We start from the raw sequence: 19,175 nt of genomic DNA on the forward strand, positions 1-19,175 counted from the left end.
AATACTTTAAAGCACTGCGCTGGGATCTGGGGCCTTGTCATAGATAAAGCACTAGAAGCTACTGAGAACTTGCTTTAAAAAAAAAAAAAAGTGTATTTACCAAGGGGTACACCAACAATTCCCTTGCATGAGAAAATAGGCTTTAGTTACATTTGACGAGTAGTTGCAACCAAACCACTGCTTTACTGAGATTGAGTATGAGCACACCTCCTTTGGCCAAATACAGAGAGGCTTTACAGGATGTGAGAAGGAGAGAAGAGGTTGTCCTAGTGTAATCACATCAAAAACCTATTAGAGTACTTGGGTCCCAAAAACTATTGGACGAATCCAAATAACATCAGCCCTAAGGATACATCTATATTATTGACAGAATTTCAATATAGAAATCTGGAAGAGATTAAAAATAAGAGCCTGAGTTCTCCTCTTTTAACACTGTATTGGAATTGTACAACATCCTTGGGGTACAAACAGTACTTGGATTATATAAGACCCAAACTGATGCGTACACTTTTCTTTAAGTGTAGATGTGTTATATTATCACTGGCCATACATAACCGCCAATAGAGCTTGACATCAACAGATTCATGTCCCCATTGTTTGGGCATGAGAGAAACAGATAGATTTTATGTTGCCCTGTCCAATGTATAATAGCATGAAAAGGCATTATTTATGACCCAGACTAATTGACGCCAATATTTGTAAAACGATAGAGGCCATGTTGGTTTGCAGGAATACAGATAGCATAGCCTTTAATCTTGCAGCCTCAAACTATGCATTTCAAGCATGAATAATCAGAAATGATAAATCGATGTTTTCTTTCTTTTATGAATCGATTCAATTCGATAAGCTTTATTATGGTCATCAGACCATAACAGGAATTGTCACAGGCATTTCATAATGGCAAACGTCAATCATAGAAAGCATTCTTGAAATAGCAGGAGCATGCCAAATGAGATGGAACTTAAAACAATTTATAATAATAAACAAAACGTCGTATAAGAATTCTTCAAATAACAGGAGCATGCATGAACTGGGATGAAGTAGAGCTTGAACATAAATACACTTGAGCACAAGATAAAAAACATATACATCACATGACAAGTCAAATATTCATCAAAAACCCATCATAAAATAACTAGCTCACATTGTGCAAACATACAAATCTTAGCTAATATGACAACATATTTTAATCCGGACCAAGGCTGGATGCATCATCAAACTTCTAGCTCAAATTGTGCAAATGTCCATTAATATAGCATAGCCTTTTCTTCCATGCTCAGGAAAGATATAGCCAATTCATTGGTTGTCTTTAAGCACAAGGCTACCACCGCTTGATGAGCGGTTCTCGTGACTCTCACTTGGAATTACGGCTTCAGATACCTTTTCCTTATTTCTATGTAACGGGGCAGAGTAACACAAAGTTCCTCACGTTCTCAATTGCATTCTCACCGGAGGATTCATGTAACTATCCCGCACCATAAAGGTCTCAGTTTAAGGTCTTAAGTGATGTATGTAAAAGTATAATAAATGTGACAATACTATTAAGGATAACGTATTCTATGAAAAAGAAAATTGACATGTTATTGATCTATATATCGTACTATACAGATTCTACTTCCATTAAATCGTCTAAGACCTTTTGTTAATGAGATGCAGCCATAAAGGATGATGTATTTTTATGAAAATGGTTTCAATTAATGTCACAATATTCTATCGGCCCTGGAGCTCAAGTCCTTCCGTTTGGATATGGACATGATTAAATAAGGAAGGGATTATATTGATGATATTAGAATTGGGAAATGACGATTGATCAAATATATACTACTATTAAGGATTTAATGAATGTGTTAAACCATAGTAAATGGCACTTCTATTTTATTGTTGTACATATAGCACTAGAACTTTATTAGCATAGCAAATGTACATTATGTAATTTTAAGTATTGTTTTCATATATCAATGTATTTTACACTAATAAGCCACAGGGAGAACCTCGTCTTCTAATCACGACCTGATCAATCAACTGAGGGATCAATTCACAAAGACCTTTTCATGAGCATCTCTATGCAAAGTGATACCGCTCGTTTGCCAGGTGTGTTCTCTGATATATTGTTTTATTTGAACAGATCCATATCAGATTCTTGGGCCAACTAGCAGTCGTCTTGCAAATCCAGGTGAGAAGTCGTTTTACAAATACTGTAATTGGCAATTTTGGGCACTGCACTGAATTTAATTGACTTTCCATGAGGGTAATTGTTGTTTTATTAAAGCAGGTAGGGCCTGATTTACAAAAGCACTTTTTAATGGAAAAAGCTCATTGGAAAACACTTTGAAAATCAGGCCCATAATGTATTAAAACTGAATTTGTTTGCACCTACTTTAAATGTAAAACCGAAAAAGCATTTAAAAAATCCAGAACATCAATCCATGTGATTTTAGGAAAACACATTATTTAATGTAAACAACTCAAATAAAAAGGGTTACATTAGCACTTTGCACATGCAGGTTCAATCCTCTGAAGCAGTGTACATGCAGGGGCATGCTGGAAAAGGGACGGATGCTGTTGCAAACACCTGCCTGACCCATAGAAGGATGTTCTGGCAACTGCGTCATTTCTTGCGCTCATTCTTCCACTGTTCTGGTCGTCTGACTATTATTGTTTTCCCAATTCTCCCTACTAGGCAGACTTGGAAATGTAAAATGCACCTATTCAGAATTATCCAGTTAATGCTCGCCACTGAAAGCAGCTCACTGGCCTCACGTGGGTTAGAGGCCACCCTCTTCTTCCCACCCACATGGTGTCAGTGTTCCAGTACATGTTGAAGTGTCCAAAATGTGCATAATATTTAAATGTGTTATTCTTAATCAGTGACTTCTACTCAGTGGGCCTTATTGCGACTTGGCTGGTGTGGAATTAATGTGCCAGTATTAACCTATAGCAACAAGTTTCCGCACCAGCCAAGTGCAAGTTTGCTGGTGAGGTGCCAGGAATTACCTCCAGCCAACACCTGGAGGTCATTCTGGCAGCCTACCAGCAAACATCGCTGGTATTACCGGCACTGGTAATACAAGTGCCAAAAATACCAGAAAATCCCCCCACGGAGTCCTATCGGACTACATGGAATGGGAGTTACCACTGTCACCAATGTTAAGGGTGTCTCTGGCCCGGTCGTCTGCAGCGAAGGGCAGACGAAGAAAAGGGCAATTCCTGTTTGGGCCTGTTCGGACAGGAGGATCCAGGGCCCGACCCCCTGCTCAGACAGCAGGTAAGCATGCACCAACATGTGTTACTCCCTCTGATCCCCCCGTGATGTTCCCTTGTGCCCCCCCCCATTCTCGCACTCAGGTGTTGCCTGTTTTGCTTGATTCTTCTACCCTGCTCCCTCTCACCCCACTCAAGCCTACTTCTGAAGGAGTCTGTCCTGATACATTCTGGTTTCACCATCACCGTCTTGTGGCCAATGCTGGATTTGACTTTTATGGACTTCATTCATTCACGATGCGTCACCCTTTCTCAACTCTCAAGCTGAACTTCCTTTGCATCTTGTACTCATGGTGGCCCTGAATCATGCTGTTCCCATTTTCATCTTGTATCCTGGCTTGCAACATTATGTGTTACTACTGACTTCTGCAATTGTATTCATTCTCCCTGCTTGCGTCTCCACTCTTTTTAACTGCTAACTATCTATTCTCCCATCCTTTCCCTTCTCCCTTTTCCTATCTCCTCCCCTTACTTTCTTCTATGCACTTACTCTATCAAAATTGTCCCTGGACCTAGTATGATAGCAACCTCATCTGTCTCCTGCTCCCTTCCCCTTACTGTTTTTTTCCTCCCCACCGCCCCTCCAGCACTATATGAAATGTCGTCAGGCCTAGTTTGATAGTCGCTTGTTTTGTTCCTCCCCTACCTTCCTGCACCCCTCTCCCTCACCTCTTGTTTTTTTCCGGCTCTATCGGAAATGTCATCAGCCCTAGTACGGTAGTCGTCTGTCTGTTTCCATTTCCTTCCCACTCTCCACCTCCCTTCCTTATCCATATCTTAGCTCTTGCACTATCTTAAATGTCGTCAGGCCGAGTACGATAGTTAATTTCATATCCTTACTGTTCTTGGCCTGTAAGAATGTCATTGTTTTTTCCCTTGTTCCCTCCCTTGCCTTGAAGCGCTTGGAAACACATTGTGTATAGGCGCTATATAAATAAACTATCATATCATATCATATCACCAGCACTCGGAATATGGACATTTCACCAGACCGAGTTCCATTAATGGTAATACAGTTTTCTTGTATCCTGGCGGAATTACCGCTAGGAAACCATCAAACTTGTAATGATGACCAGTAACATCAACCACTATATCTAGCATCATGGTCCACATCATATCAAGCATCATGCCATGGGCGTCGGTAAACGTAATTCTCACTCACAAGTAAACAGATCGATCAAGGTTAAGACTAGCTCTTTGCCATTTGTCATCCATGTGATTTCCCACTAGCCTTTACCAGTTCCATGAAAGAGATGCGCTACAGAGAGCTGGAGTAGTCGGGGAGCAGGGCCAATTTTGCATGCACCACAGCAACATGCATCTACAGCCTGCTCACTCTCTCTCACAAACACTGGAACCACCCATTTCTGTGACATGGGCCTATATCTTTTTGTTTTGTACTAGGCAGTTCTTCTATCATTACAGTAATCATTTAGGGGAGAAAAAGAACATTGTGACAAAGTCATCACTTTAGTCTTGTGCGTAGACACTGTGCATCCTATTGTGCAAGGTGAGACATGTGTCTATTTTCTTTTCACTGGAAAATGTTTTTGTTGTATCACTTTAGAACGTTAAAGAAACTTGACAATAGCAAATACAGGAAGATCACATTTTCAGACAACTTGCCACTGTTTATGATTGTGACCTGGCAGAGTTCACTTTACTAAATGTGCAGTGGGAGAGAAGTTCTGCCCACCTCCTCAGAAACAAGCTCACAAAAAGTTCAGAAAATAAGGCTGTGATTAAATTACACTAATGGTCATTTGCACTGAATGTTTGTGGTAACCTTAACATTGGCATTACCAACATGTGTAGACTATACTTGTTGTTGTATTGGAATGTCAGTAAACACTGTAATGCTGGCATTACCAGCATTTGTAGAATGTACTTTGTTGTTGTGTTGGAGTATGGGTAGAAACCTCAACATTGGCATTACCAAGTTTTGTTGAGTTTACTTTGATATTGGTTTGGAGTATTGGTAGAGACCGTAATGTTGTCAATAAACAGGATTTTTAAATTGTACTTTGTTGTTGCATTGGAGAGTTGGTAGAAACCTTAACATTGGAAATAGCAACATTTGTAGTCTTTACTTTGTTGTTGTTTTAGAGTATTGGTAGACATCGTAATGTTGGCATTAACCAGAATTGTTAAACTGTACTTTGTTGTTGCATTGGAGGTTTGGTAGAAACCTTAGCATTGTTTTAACCAGCAATTGTTGATTGTACTTTGTTGTTGTTGTTGTTTTGGAGTGGTGTTAAAAACCTTAACCTTGGCATTACCAGCATTTGAAGGTTGTATTTTGTTGTTGTTTTGGAGTATTGGTAGAAACTGTAATGTTGGCATTACCAGCATTTGCAGACTGTACTTTGTTGTTTTATTGGATTGTCAGTAGAAACCGTAATGCTGGCATTACCAGCCTTTGTAGACTGTACGTTGCTGTTGTAGTAAAGTGTTGGTAGAAACCTTTACATTACCAACATTCGTAGACTTTACTTTGTTGTTGTTTTGGAGTATTGGTAGAAACCATAATTTTGTCATTAACCAGAATTTTGAAATGGTACTTGGTTTTTGTATTGGAGTGTTGGTAGAAACCTTGACACTGGCATTAGCAACATTTCTAGACTTGGCTTTGTTATTGTTTCAGAGTATTGGTAGAAACCATAATGTTGCCATTAACCAGAATTGTTCAACTTTGCTTTGTTGTTATATTGGAGGTTTGGTAGAAACCTCAACATTGGCATAACCAGCAATTGTAGATTGTACATTTTTGTTGTTGTTTTGGAGTGTTGGTAAAAATCTTAACGTTGGAATTACCAGCATTTGTAGATTGTGTTTTGTTGTTGTTGTTTTGGACTGTTGGTAACAACCTTAATGTTGGCTTTCCTGGCATTTTTAGACTGTGTTGCTGTTTTGGAGCATTGGTTGGCAATACCATCATATGTAGAGAGTTGTTGTTTTGGACTGTCGACAACTACCTTAATGTCGATATTCTCAACATGTATAGCATTTACCGGTGGTCGGTCAAAAGGCCGAAAAAAAAATCTCGAATAACAAAAATCTCGAAAAAAAAGGGCGAAAAAAAAAATATCTAATTTTTTTTTTTTTTATATATGTATTTTTTGGGTCAGGTAAGTAAAAAAAGAGTTATAATAAAAAAAAATAGAAAAAAAGGAGGGTTGGGGGGGAACCCCCCCCATTTTGAAAAAAAAAGTAATAAAAAAAAATTCGATATTATTTTTTCCGGCTCTTTTTTCGAGTTTTTTTTCTTCGAGATTTATAAGTTAGGTATTATGACTATAAACCGCATTTACCTATTTATAGGATATAACCCTAGCAATGTTTTAACTGACTTTACCACTGATTTGCACAGTTAGTAGCTAATAGAAACTCTGTCAAGTACAGTTATGGTTAATCTTCTGTAATAAAAACCATAGCAATTCAATTTAAAAACAACATCAGTTAAAGGGCAAAAGGTAAAAAAAAACACCAACATTCACTAGTGATGTTTTCAACTGTAGTGCCCTGTCATAAGGTAACACATTGAGCTAATGCACATGGAAAATAGCCCCTTGAATATATTATTTACAGTCCATTGGGGCATTTGTTGGCCATCGAATTAAAAGTGAAACGCCAAATCAGCAGTCTGGAGTGTGGGTGTGTCATTTCTGATGTCAAGAGCAGTGCTTGGTAGTAGTCAAGTCATGGCTGTTTTGGCAATAATAACTGTAATTGTGTTTTTTAGGAGAGGGAAAATAAAAGGTAAGTAGAGAATCTACAAGGGAGACAGAAGGACCAGCGAGACGAACATGTGGCTCGGAAAACCAGCAATAGTGGGAGTAGAAAAATGATTGGCTGCAGTGCAACTCTCAGCTTAATCAAAGTGTATTGACTTTGTTTTAAAAAATTAAACTTTGGGCCACCAGGGGGCGCAGGCAAGATGGCTGCCTGAACTTTAAGCTCCCCATATGGCCCCGGGAAACAAGCCATAAGTCGTGTCTCAACGATCCCCGAACCCTGACTCCCAACCGGATTCGTGAAGTGGAACTGTTCTGGAGCACAAGTGACTTTTCGTGGACTTTGGAGGTGCCCCCATTCCCTCGCTGGCTCGTTGCTGGCGGCTGCCCTCCCCCTCCCCCAAACTCTCTCGCGGCGGCTCCATGTCGAGAGCCGCACGCTCGCTGGTTGTGCTGAGGGAGGAGGGGCTCGGTCTTCTGCCTGCGTCCGCCCGCCCGACGAGCGCCGCCCTACTCTGCATCACGGGCTGGGGCAGGCCTCCTGGGGACCCCTGCTGCCGACCGGAGGCTCGCCCTCCCGCCCCAGGAGACAAGCGCTGCTCAACCCAGAGGAACGACGAGCCTCCCCCACCGACCCAGGTACTGTTGATATGAATTGGCCCGGCCCGACGTGGGAGCGTGCCCGGGCCCCTCCGTAGTGTCCCGCCCACCTCCAAACAACCATCATTGCCCGTAAGTCGTTGGAGGCCGGCCCCGGCTGCTCTCTCCACTATTGCACACCGCCGCCTCTGCCATAGCGGGGCCCGCCCTGCCTGACTCTCTGGGGACACTAACAGCGGGCAGAGGAGCTCACACAAACACCGGGGACAGGCTCAGGTCGCCGCTGGAGCGTGCCTGGGGCCCCCCTACCTCTCATCCCACTTATCAGCCTGGACTGGCCCCACCCGCAGGAGACTGGCCCCGAGTCCCTGGGTTCCACGCATCGTACAAGCAGCAGGGCCACACTGGGGCCCCTGTCTATCAACAACAACAACACCCTGCCTCACGCCGAGGGCGGAGGTAACTCTGGTCTCATACAGACAGCCACCTGCTAAGGCCCACTTCGACCCTTCGGGGGGGACACCAGGTTGGACCAGCAGACTTCAGTGACACAAGACCGGACAGAGGGAAGTCGCGTCCCTGGCGACATCACGGCGGCGTGCCACCCATCGGAGCCCACACACCGACATACAACCCCTCCACCTGAAAGATAACTACAAGGCTTTGAGTCAAAAAAATGGGGTCTGCAGGTTGGGACCCCAAGACCCTCCCGAAAGAGACACCTGGAGAGGTCCCGATATCCCAATGCAAACGACACCCCATGAGCTGGAGGACAACCATTGCAAAATACCAGTTCACCCCTAGACACCACGCGATGAAAACCTTCCCCGCCGCTGCACAGCCCCCAGATAAGAACGCAATGCAATGTAACATCCAAATGATCCCGAGGCATGAGAACAGATATGGGGGCCAAATTGGCTGACCTCACGGCTAAGGTTTCCACATTAGAGGACCGAATGGAGGGGGTCGAGAACAATCAAGTGTCAACGGTCCTCCTCGATACGCAAATGGACACCAGAATCAAGGAACTGCAGCGCCGCAAGGAGGATCTCCGGCTCAAGGTTGATGATATGGAAAATCGGGAGAGGAGGAACAACTTGAGAATTTTTGGCCTCGAGGAGATCAAAGGAGAAACACTTGTGGGACTGGAAAGTAAAGTTCAGGACATCATCCGAATTATCCTGGGGTCCGACTCAGGTGAGACTCTTCTCCTTGACAGGGTTCACCGAGCTGGGGGCGGAGGCAGGTGCCCACGCTCGGTCCTGGCAAGATTTCAATATTACAGAGACAAAGCTAGGGTGCTGGAGAGGGCAAGAATCTTGCGCGATATCCAACACGGTAACTCCAGAGTGACAATATACCAAGACCTTTCCGCCCTCACGCTTCAGATGAGAAAGAAGTGCGGCTCCATCACAAGATGGCTTCAAGAAAATGGAGTGCGATATCGCTGGGGTCACCCGTTCCACCTCGCGTTCGAGTGGCAAGGCCAGAGATATCAACTGGTCACGGAAACGGACATTCAGAGGGCCACTGATGACCTGACGGGAGACCACACGGGACCATCTGGAGATCAGAGTGGAACCCAGAGAGATCGCAGCCTTTATCCCCCGAGGCCCAGATCTCCCTCATGGGAAACTCAAAGTCAAGGGATCACGCAAGTTTCGGAAGACCAGACACCCTTCTATGGAAAGAGGGGACCCCACGTGAGCACACAAGCAGTACCTAAGGCTGAATTACTAAGCTATGGCCTGGTTTAGGTCTTCCCACAGTCACCGTACTTTCAAGGACCTCGCTGGGCACAATATGTTTTCCCCACAATTTACGTGGAGTTCCTAGTTCAACCGATCCAGGTCGGACTTGCAATGTTGCCCATTTTTGAGGCTGTTCTGTGGTTTCATGATGTGATACTTCCCGTTTTGCCTCGGAGAACTGCTGGCGGCAAGCGACCAGGCACAGCGGCACACTCTGAGAGGGTTGGGAGCTGCTGGTCGGCTACCAGGGTTGGAAGATGGATAAGGAAGGGGACACTGTCACCGGATCCCCTCCATCGACACCAGAGGGCCGACATGCACCGCTAAAGAGGCACGACGCAAGTTGTCATACCAAAAATCTCTTTTCCCGGGGCTGGGGTAGCGACCCTGGCGGTTCGTTGCTCGCTACAACCCCCTTTGGGGAGCAGGCAGCGAACACCCTACAACATGGGTAAGGGGGAGGGAGGGGGGTGGGAGGGAGAGGGGATGGAGTTTGTTGCGGGGTGAGGGGAATGGGGGTAATCCAGCTCAAGTCATGGTCACTGATCTTACAACAGGTTCTAGACAGCAGTCACTCAGAGGGGCCAATAGAGCACAGGATGAAAGATGATAATGATTGACGGGAAAATAGGCACGCTAAATGTCAAGGGCCTCAACTCCCAGAACAAAAGGTCACTTACGAGTAATGTGTTCCGCAAACAACACCTGACGGTCCTTTTCCTACAAGAAACACACTACAGGCAAGGAAAGGAGTCGAAAATAAAGGGGAAAGAGATTGGTAGCAACTACTGGGCCTCCCAAAGGAGCTCAAAGAAGGAAGGGATGGGCATCCTTCTTAATAAGACGTTTCGCCTTACGGGAGTAGAGACCAAGAGGGGCTTTGGGGGCCGATTCCTGGGTATTAAGGGAACCTAAGAGGGGGAACGCATCACCCTGGCCACTTTATACGCACCCAACTCGGGACAGATACATTTCCTGACCCAGATCTTTAATCTCATGGACGAATGGGCAGAGGGCGCCATGATACTAGGTGGGGATTTTAACCTGATATCGGATCCCCGCCTGGACTGGTGGACTGCGAAAGGGGGGGCACCCAAGACGACCTCTAAAGACAACCTGGCCCTGCCAGCCCTCCTTAGGGAACACTACTGGGTGGACGTCTGGCGTAAAGCACACCCGTGCCAGGGCGGATACACCTTCTTCTCACCCCCGCACTGCACCTACACCAGGATCGACCTTCTGTTGATCTCTGAGGAGGGGAATGGAGGGATGGAACAACCAAAGGTAGAAGCCATCACATGGTCCGACCACGAACTACTCCTAGCTAACTGGTCATTGCCCATCTCCCCAAGATCTTCCCGATGGCGATGCAATGACATGCTCCTCAGGGACCCTGTATTCCGGGACTTCATGGACAAGGAAATGGTGGCCTTCTTTGAGATAAATGATACGGGCGAGACCGATATGTCCATGGTATGGGAGGCGGCAAAAGCCACCTTCAGGGGCCTCCTTATCGTAGAAGGATCGAGGCGTAAACGGGAAAGGGGCCTCATCGAAAATAGAATCCGCACAGAGTTGGGGGGGCTGCGAACCAAGCTGGGTCACCCAGGGATTGACCGCGGGGCGTTCCTGGAGGAGATGCAAGGCAAAAGACAGGAACTCCATGCAGTCCTTATAGGGGAAGTTGTTAAGAAAATGCGATACACCAAGCAAAAGTACTATGAACGGGGGGACAGGGTCGGGACCCTTTTGGCACGAAGAACCCGAGGCTGTAGAGCCGAGAGAGGAGTCCCCCATCTTAGGGATGGGGTAGGCGGGTCCCATAAAGGCCGGGAGGAAATAGTGGACTGCTTTGCCGACTACTATAGCACACTCTACTCTAGACAGGCAGGCGAATCACTAGACGACATTCGCACCTACCTGGCAGAGCACCCCCTGCCTAAGTTGTCAGAAGTAGAGCTAGAGGCCCTGGAGGGGGAGATATTGGAGGAGGAGGTGGAGGGCGCCATTAAAAGACTGAAAGAGGGAAAGGCACCGGGGGGTGATGGCTATACGGCGGACTTCTATAAGCAGACCCAGTCTGTCCTCCTAAAGCCACTAGCCAAACTATTTAACCAAATTAAGAACCAAGACTCCTTAAAGCAGCCACGGGATATAGCAACCCAGCATATGAGTCACCTTCGCAAAGTAGTGACGAAACCCCAGACAAAGACAGAGGCAGAAATATCACCTCCAAAGTCCCGGGGGACAAGGAGAGGCATGAGAAAGAGAAAGGAAACCAGGCACAAGCAAGTACATCTCTAGATACTGAGAGAGAGGGCAAGAGATGGAAAGCAGACGAGGATAGAACTGATAAGATAGCATTCACATTCACTGATAGGATAGAACACATCAGGTTTCCCAGTGAGCTGTCCTGGTCCATATATAACTTTGTACCATGCTGCGTGAATGGACTTCCTCCATCACCAGTGTTGGCTCTCATTCTAGAGCTCAATGCCTGTCCTGCACTTGCTGTCTGTGACGGTTGCACCGGTGACTGTTGAGAGTGTCCTTGTGGAAAACCTATCAAGTTCTCAGGTTGCAAGCTTTGCTGTGCTCCTGGCGCTTGCTTTTGCACAGTGTGATTCTGAGCAACTCCATTTCCAGCTTGCTGTAAAAACACAGTTCGATTCACCATCCCTACTCTTGTTCCCGGGTCATTTTGCACCATACCTTGACTTCTGCATGTGCGTGCTAGATGCCCTGTCATCCCACACGTCCAACATATTGGCGGTGGTCTGATTATTTGCCCATTTGACATATCCTGATTGTCATTTTGCAAGTTTTGAAAACCTCCCTGATTGCTTTGAAAACCTCCCTGATTACTCTGCTATGCTCTTCTTCGAAAGCCTCTCCCTCTGGGGTAAAACCCATTACTGCCCTGATTAACCTTCTGTTGATTATTGACCTGCTGTATGTTCAATCCGTCTGTGCTAGTTATCATTGCCCCTTCAATGGCATACTTTGACAATTTTTTCTGCACTAATTTTGCCTCTTTGGCTTTTCGTGCAGCCTCTTTTTTGCAATTCTTCTCCTGCAGCAATCTCCTATCATTCCCCCGACGTTCTTACAGGCCCTCATCACCGTAATACCTAAACCCGGCAAATACCGAACGGAATGTGGGTCCTATAGACCTATTTCGCTCCTTAACCTGGACGCCAAAATCTTTGTAAGAATCCTGGCATCCAGATTGGAGCACTGCCTTCCTCGCCTGATACATCCCGACCAAGCAGGATTCGTTCTAAATAGACAGGGATCCGAAAACATGCGGAAGACTCTCCACATGCTCACATCCAGGGTGGCTCAGGATGAAGGCACGCTCCAACTGGCCCTCAATGCGGAGAAGGCCTTTGACAGGGTCAGTTGGGCTTTCATGTGGGAGGTTCTCACAACAATAGGCATGGGCCCGAAGTGGCTTGGTTGGATGTCCGCACTCTACTCCTCACCCTCCGCCAGGGTGGTAGCAAATGGGACGGAGTCCAGAGTATTCCCCCTCGAGTGCGGTACACGACAGGGTTGCCCACTGTCCCCGTTAATTTATGCACTTGTAATGGAACCATGGGCAATCTCGGTCTGCAATGACGAATCCATTAGGGGCGTACAGATAGGTGACACACATTGCAAAATCTGCCTCTTCGCAGACGATGCACTGCTATACATTACAAAGCCATCCCAGACGGTCCCCAGGGTCCTACATGGCCTCACATGCTACGGAGAACTGTCCGGCTAAAAGGTCAACCTGGAGAAGTCGGTGGCATTCATAGGGGGTAACCTGTCAGACCCTGAGGCAGCCTATGTGGGAGGGCTCCCCTTTGCCTGGCGGGAGGAGGGATTCCGGTATCTGGGGGTCCAGGTGACATGTGACCATGAGGACTTATATTCGGCCAATTTCCCCCCCCCTCTGGTCAGCAATCAGAAAAGACGCGGAAAGATGGGCGGGGTTGGGTCTCTCCTGGATGGCACGCCTTAATCTCATAAAATGGTTATCCTCCCCAAGTTCCTATTCCTCTTCCAGATGCTCCCGGTACTGGTCCCAAAGACATTCTTCACGGAAACAAAGCGAGTCCTTCTCAACTTCCTCTGGGCGGGTAAAAAACATAGGATCACTTACGAAGTACTGACCAGGCCAAAGGATGACGGGGGGGTGGGATACCCCGACTTGGAAACATACTATAGGGCTTCCCAACTGAGAATCTTGATCGACCATTTTACCCCAGGCACAGAGAAACAATGGGTGGGTATGGATAATAGGGTTCTCGCACCCGTCGCAGTGGAGGAGTGGCTCTGGGTCCCAAGGAAAAAGATCCTGAGAAGTGTCTTGAACCATCCAGTCCTGAGAGTGCTGTGGTCCCTGTGGAGGGAAGGAGGCTACTATCGTTGGCTCACGACTTGGCCCTCTCCGCTGAGTTGCATTTGGGCCCCCCCTTCTTAGCCAAGATAGCAGAACCAGCAGCGTACCAGAAGTGGTTTGAAGCCGGCCTTAGCAGGACCGGCCACCTCTGGGTGGGGGGCACGTTCTTACCCTTGAAAGATCTAGAGGAGGCTCTGGGAATAGGTACCTTGTCCCCTTTCCATTATCTCCAACTCAAGGGGGTTCTCACGGAACCATCATGGGGGGATACCCTTAGGAGGGACCTCACAGACTTTGAAAGACTCCTCCTCTCCGCCAGAGGCTCTAAGGGGACAATATCACACCTCTACAAACTCTTCTTGTTTTCCGTCCCAAGGGACCAACCCCCAGCACATACACAATGGGAGAGGGACCTGGGAGAGGAGATCGATGACAAAAGGTGGATGGCGATGTGCAGGCGGGCTAACAGATCCACGGCCTCCCTCCAATATCACCACCAGGCCCTAAAAGTCCTGCATCGCTGGCATTACCCCCCACAGAGGATTGCCAGAATGAGGCCGGGATATAACCCACATTGCTGGAAATGCAAGACAGTGAGGGGGGACTATATTCATATGTGGTGGGGATGCCCCATGGTCCAAAAGTACTGGGGTGAGGTGTTAAGGTGGATCAAAGGGGTTGACGGGATTGAACGACCCGCCTGCCCTTGGCTTCTTCTCTTTGGAATTTGCTCCAGAGAGGGGCAGGAAGACATCCAAGATCACATGCTACAGATCATGTTAGTGGCGGCCAGGTGCTGTCTGGCACAGAAGTGGAAAAACCCTAGAATGCCGGGAGAAAAAGCATGGGTCACCAAAGTACGCGCCACCTACGACATGGAATCCCTCACACACCTACTTGACAAGGCTAAATCAAATATCGAAGTGACATGGCTGCCCTCCTTTGACAAATATGGTTGCCCCGCCTAAGGCGAGACATCATGGCTGGGGGCTCCCCCCCCAAGGGTGACGTGTTGCTACCCACCAACTCGATCGCGAAACTTTATGAAACCTGGCCCGAGACTTTGGCGTGCTCAATAACTCATTCCGATGGTACCGCTATGCTCCTTTTAGAACCCGCTAAGCAAACACCAGACGCAAACTTGAACTGGAGGTGGGAGGGGGGAAGGACAGGGGGGGAGCATTTGGGGGTGTAGTGTTATGATTGGACACTTGTTATTACGTTCTTTCATATGCAAAAACCAATAAAATATGATTTAAAAAAAAAAATAAACTTTGCTTATTTTTAACAGATGCATTAAGTACAAGCTAAATTGTCTGAAGGTACAAAGCATAACTTCATCATATGCCAAGGCAGAAAACCAGTGAACAGGAGTGTTTTTAACACTTTTCTAAACCTAAATACCACAAGGGTAAGGATGAAGTGAGTGCCAGTAGGAAAGTATGGTTTATTCCGAGAATGCAAACTTTAATATCCTGTGTGCCCTTTAACAAACCCAGCAAAGGGTATTTCTAACAGGTGTTGAGTGGGCAGCCAAAGTGCCCGTTTAGATACATAATGGCCTTATCTTATTTTCCAGCTAGTTAATGTATGCAAATGACCGCAAAATTGATGTAACTCCCATGTTCTTCAAAAAGGGGCTGCGCACGGTCTATTCCAAAGGCCAAAAACAAGCCTGACTTCAGAAAACAATAAGTTGGATTAATACACCTTGGTACAACAAACCAGGTTCCACCTTTCATTGCCTGATGTGTGGAAAATAAAAGGCACTACTCCTAGTTGTTGCTATCAGGGGAAAAAGCTCCTTTTACAAATTACTTCACCAATGTGAGATTTAAGTCTGTGGGCCTCATTACGACCCAGGCGGTAAGTTACCGCCTGGGTCGTACCCTTACTACCATGGTGTAAACTATGTTTACACCATGGTGGATGGCGGATTTACCGCCCCATTCCAAGGTGAGTGGGGCGGTAAATCCCCATTTCCCATTTTACCCTTCCCCATTCCCATTTTTGCCCCATAGGGCATAATGGGAGTGGGGAAGGCGCTAATTACGCCACCGTAAATTACGGTGGCGTAATTAGCACCATGGTCCCTTAGCGCCATGGATTTTAACGCCTGCAAAAAGCAGGCGTTAAACTCACCATGGCGCAAAGGGACCTCGGAATCAGGCGTTAAGGGTCGGCGCCGTTTACGGCGCCGTTAACCCCTTAACGCCTGATTCGTAATGAGGCCCTGTGACTAGTCTGATGGATCACTCCAAGACGTGTTTTGGCCCCGAGGATATACAGTTATGAGACCAAACAGCGTGAATGCCATGTATTCAGAATGAATCCCATTAAGACAGGGGTCTGCAAACCGTTGACTCTCCAGATGTTTGTACAACTACCATCAGCCTAACGAGCATAGTCAATAGTGAGGGATCATGGCTGTCATACTCTAAAATATCAAGAGAACACTGCTTTGAGCTGAACCTTTGCCCTAGTAGTAGGAATTCGGTTTTCTGTTCCAGTGGGTTTGACCATCTAAATCCCATTGACTCTGACCCCTTGGAGGCAATCTGATGTCATGAACGGTCCATTTGTGGACGTTGCCAAAAAGGGTATATATGTATGTCATCTGTTTATATACAGGAATAATTGCAAAGTGACACAATCACACTGTGATTTAGAGTTACTTAAGGTGTCAGTATCACTTTTGTTTTGCCATTTCATTACACATATTTCTAAGTAACTCATCCATTCCCAGTCTCACCGCTGCAGTCTGTGGCTTGTAGTCCTGCATTTATAATGGACAAAGCATGAGCAAATTCCCAGAAGGAATATGATGACATAATGATTGGAAAGGCTATTTGCCCATGACCCGGGACAAGATGAGGGCGCTGAATCTTTTCCATGAAAGAAAATTGAGCTGGATTAGCCAGGCATATGTGCATATTGGATATCTCTTTATCGAAAGCCGCTAAGGGAGTTGAGTTTCTTGAAGTTGCGGATTGAGCATTCATACAAGATGTGCTTATTTATTGGTTTAAAGATCTGCCTTTTCATCAAAAGGATATCACAATAATTTATTTTCATCTTGATGCATATTATTTTTGGACAGCTAGTGTTTATATAGAAACACTTGTGGGAGGCTTCCATCAGAAATTCCAGATTTGTCCTTTATCGAGATATTTACTGATGCTCACAATGAAATGGTTATATTTAAAGAACGTAGAATTGTACAGCAGATAGGCACTAACAAGACCGTCAAGTAGGCCTTGATTAATAGCAAGTACGAACACGACAGATACTATTTGGTCTCCAGCTTTGCTCGTACATCTTTGATTAGTGTCATTCTCCAGCACGTGTCCCTTTGTTTGCACTTCAAATTACATTTTCTTCTGTGTGGATCACAAACAAAGCTAAGAAAACATACAACACAGAAATGATCAGGAATGCTTTGTTTTAAGAAAATAGTATTCATTAGAACAGAGGGACACAATCACAGTTTCAGAATTCACTGGAACAAACAGATGTTTAAGTTACCAAAATGGGAATGGCACGTGTTGCTGAGTATTATTCGTGCCCGGGAACACATGTAGCTAGTTTTTTTATTTTCTTGGACCCTTCATCCAAATGGGTAAAGAAGTATAAATCCCAACAATCGGAAGCCCTGCAGATGTGCACTTTTATGACTTTTCTCAGGATTTCAACTTCTGCAGAATTAGTATGTACCAATCACCTGAAGTCCTGGGGATGTGCACTTTTAGGACTTTTCTCAGGATATAAACCTCTGAAGATTAATATGTTCCAACCATCTCAAACCCTACAGAGGTGCACTTTTATGACTTCTCTCAGGATCTCACGCTCTGCGGAATTAGAATGTCCCGGCCATCTCAGGCCGTAAAGATGTGCATGTTTAGGACTTTAGTCAGGGTTTCAACCTCTGCAGATGTATGTGCCCCAACCGATGTGCACTTTTAAGACGTTTCTCGGAATTTCATTCTCTGCAGATGAATATGTCCTCACCAACTGAAGCCTTGCAGATGCGCAATTCTAAGATATTTCTAAGGATTTCAACATCTGCAGATTAATATGTACCAACCATCTCCAGTCCTGCAGATGTGCACCTTTAGGACTTTTCTCAAGATGTAAACCTCTGCAGATTGTGTCCCAACCAACTGGAGCACTGCAGATGTGCACTTTCAAACTTCTGTAGCGGATAAGAAGGAGTCAGACTCAAGGTTAACATTTCAAGGGTTTTATTTAACTAAAAAAGGAAAAGGCTGATCTGTTTCTATCGCAAAGTGGAATTTCCCTACCTACAAACTAAATTTAGGGTGCTTGTCAATTGTCAAAGCCAAAAAGCAGTACACAGTCCAACTCTTATGCAGAATCTGAGATGGTAGTTTAGAAAAAACATATAAAAATTAGCCAAGAGCTGTAGCCTCCCTGCTCTTGCTTCATGCGGCCAATGTTAGTTGGATCTCTCCCAGAGTGCTGGCGGTAGGACAAAATGTTCATTCTTAACAGTTCACAAAAGAATATTTGTCAAGTCTCTTTTTAAGTTCATCAGAAAAATGTGCCAGTCTTTGTATAAACTAAATGTCTCTTGAAGGGGAGGGGTTACAAGCTTAGTCTGTTTCCACCAACTTGGACCTTTTCTTTCCCCTATTATTGTGCCTTGTATAGATTGATTGAGCCCTTCAGTTTCCCTTGTGGTAACAATGTCTCATATCTGTAGGTCTCTCCAGACCTACAGGTCTGGACCTCTGGATTACTTATTCCTCTCACTTTGTTTCATTCCACTCGCCTCCCTCAACTCAGAGCAACCCTGGTACCTTCTCTGCCTTCGGGTTGGCTCCAGTGGGATGGTGTCTCAGGTGTTCTCCTTTTCCTGTCCATCTCAGCAGTCTGTGTGATTCTCGTACCGAGAGTGGAGGATTCGTTCCTCTGTTGTTCCCAGGTCTCTGTGTTGGTTCCCGGGTGCCATACCCCCAACAGCTGCACCGTTGTCATGCCACCAGGTAAAACGGTTTGTCTCCTATCCTTCTTGTCAGTTTGTGTTCATCACAATCAGTGCAGAGGGTTTGTCCCTTCCGCCTTCCGGCTCCCTCTTCTTCGGTTCCCCAGGCTACTGCTGGCTCCACGGTGTAGTGCGGCTCCACCGCCCCCCTCCTGGATGTTTACACGTCAGAGGCTGACCTCTGTGTATGATTCTTCTGCCTCCATAACTCCTCCATTCAAGGTCCTCATCTCTTTATTCTTGCTGGCATACTTCAATGGGGTGTGTTGTTTTATGTCAGCTGCTGAGATTAAGGGGATTCTAGCATTACCTTGAGCCAACGATACGTAGCAATGTCAATAGGGTTGGAATGCAAAACAGAAGTAAACCCCCCTCACATGGGGTTGGCACCCCCCCATGTGAGGGGGGAGTACTTTTGACAAAGGGGGGTGTAC

At 45.9% G+C, this 19,175-nt stretch overlaps 1 protein-coding gene across 7 annotated transcripts in view; it reads left to right on the plus strand.

The window, feature by feature from the left end:
• ERG (ETS transcription factor ERG) overlaps nucleotides 1–19,175 on the plus strand; it is a 1,195,114-nt gene that overhangs the window by 1,159,942 nt on the left and 15,997 nt on the right. For all 7 annotated transcript variants that reach the window (XM_069636074.1, XM_069636076.1, XM_069636075.1 and 4 more), the window contains one exon: nucleotides 2,126–2,173. In XM_069636074.1, the coding sequence (XP_069492175.1) occupies nucleotides 2,126–2,173 (48 nt within the window). The remainder of the gene's footprint in view (nucleotides 1–2,125; nucleotides 2,174–19,175) is intronic.

This window comes from Ambystoma mexicanum, chromosome 7p, assembly GCF_040938575.1.
Source record: "Ambystoma mexicanum isolate Mex_15411 chromosome 7p, UKY_AmexF1_1, whole genome shotgun sequence".
Lineage (NCBI taxonomy): Eukaryota > Metazoa > Chordata > Amphibia > Caudata > Ambystomatidae > Ambystoma > Ambystoma mexicanum.